This window comes from Rhagoletis pomonella, unplaced genomic scaffold, assembly GCF_013731165.1.
Source record: "Rhagoletis pomonella isolate Grant_MI unplaced genomic scaffold, Rhpom_1.0 Rhpom_scaffold_00001, whole genome shotgun sequence".
In the NCBI taxonomy this organism is placed as follows: Eukaryota; Metazoa; Arthropoda; class Insecta; order Diptera; family Tephritidae; genus Rhagoletis; species Rhagoletis pomonella.
In genome coordinates this window covers 21,068,215-21,070,015 of record NW_023458555.1, presented here as the reverse complement: position 1 = coordinate 21,070,015, position 1,801 = coordinate 21,068,215, and the positions used below count along the sequence as shown (strand labels likewise).

Here is a 1,801-nt window from a genome sequence, read left to right as displayed (position 1 = left end):
TTTTTTAGTTCTTCATCAGCTTTTGATCGCAATGATGTTGTTCAAGTGCTGCCAGCATTGCATCTAAAAAGTCGCTCAATCGAATTTTTCCATCCAGATCATAATCTGAACTGGCTGTATGCACTGCATGTGCCAAAAATGGTAGTTTTCGCAAAGTGCGCCCGCTCAAACCATTGCTACGCTCGGCTAATGCTGATAACAATCCTTCATGTCGTTCGTCCTCAGTTAGTGATTGTTCATTTATTATTCCAATGCGCATCATTTCCGTTAACATAGTTACGTAAATGCGTTTTACAGCCGCAGCACTTGGTAATCCAATGTACTGTTTGATGTCGGCACGATCTAAGAATGCCAAATCAATGGTTTCAGCTAAATTGGACGTTGCCAATATTAAAACATTTGGATGCTCTTTAATGGCATCGAGTTGAGTCAACAATGCATTCACCACGCGCATTGCATCCTTTGGTTCTTGTCCAGACATGCAATCACGCGCATAGGCGAGCGATTCAACTTCATCAATTAATACACACACTAGATTGTTAGGATCGATAACAATTTCGCGTATTTTTGCAAAAAGACGCATAACTAATTTCCCGCTCTCTGAAAACCATTTTGAAAATAGACTGTGGCTATTGATTTCTATGAGATGTGTATGACGAAAAGTACGACGCACACGAATAGCTAATTTTTGCGCTAGAGCTTTGCATAAGCTGGTCTTGCCAGTGCCCGGAGGACCATGTAATAGCAGCAGACGATTACAAGAGATGATGTGCGGATTTACACTGTGCTGGGAGAAAATCAGCGCGGAAAGTGCAAATTTTAGAAGCTGCAATGAATGGATGTAATAGAGGAAAATACAGGTTTAATTAAAAAAGAGTTACACACCTTCTCCTTCAAACCATCTTCATAAATAAGATTCTCCCATAAATGCAGAAAACTGTTAGATGGCAAAAGCCAATGACTGGACGCAGGTACTGCATCGCCATCGCCAGCATCACCCGATTCCACATCGAATGTTTCCAGCTCCATTACACGTCTGTGTGGGCAGTAGAAGTGTAGAATTAAATGCCTCAAATCCGCATCATTTAAAAACTGTAGAAGTAACAAAAATTAATATAATTATAGAGATGTAACAGCTTGCAACTGCTACCTCGCCAATGTGTTTGGCTTCACATTCTATTAAAATTGATTCAACAAATTGCAGTTCCTTCAGGCCAGAATTGCTCTCAAAGGTAGAACCTTCTACTTTTACAGATTCACCTAGCGGCACTTTCACCATAGAAAGATATTCACGCATGGGTGCGTCAAGCAATTCTTCCAGCGTTTCCAAACGGCTATAAATACATATCGAGTTCATTGTGGATTTTGTATTTCTTGCGAAACCTACTTACTTCTGATTAGGCTTAAGACATATTTCTACATGCACACTGTATTTTGCACTTAACAAATTCATATTTAGCGTTTAATTAGAATTTTTAAATTTTGCGAGAGGTAAATGACAAATCCTTTGAAGTGCTCCTTCTTCTTTGTAAAAGCTTACGTTCACAATAGAACTTTCAAATGAGTAAAGAATTGCCAAGGTTATGTGAAAGGAAATCGTTTTAAAGAATTTGGATTTTTTTAGTCCTTGTGTTCACACAAGTTCCGCAAATAGTTTTTGGGGAGTGTTGCTGGAGTGACAGTCCTTGGCCAAATATAAATCTGGGTCGTTCCGCTTACGTAGACCCGACTGTCGTGGAAACGTGTCCACACTGGTGATTTTACTCAGCGAAATTCAATAACATCAGCTTTGTTCCTTAAC

General features: G+C 39.5%; 1 protein-coding gene across 1 annotated transcript in view; it reads right to left on the bottom strand.

The window, feature by feature from the left end:
• The window catches only part of LOC118740680 (pachytene checkpoint protein 2 homolog), a 3,282-nt gene extending 1,742 nt beyond the window's left edge, over positions 1-1,540 (bottom strand). The window contains exons 1-4 of the mRNA XM_036472313.1: positions 1,392-1,540; positions 1,151-1,334; positions 886-1,092; positions 37-826 (exon numbers count right to left, since the gene is read on the bottom strand). Coding sequence (XP_036328206.1) covers positions 37-826; positions 886-1,092; positions 1,151-1,334; positions 1,392-1,453 — 1,243 coding nt within the window. The 5' untranslated portion in view covers positions 1,454-1,540. The remainder of the gene's footprint in view (positions 1-36; positions 827-885; positions 1,093-1,150; positions 1,335-1,391) is intronic.
• Positions 1,541-1,801: the final 261 nt, after the last annotated feature.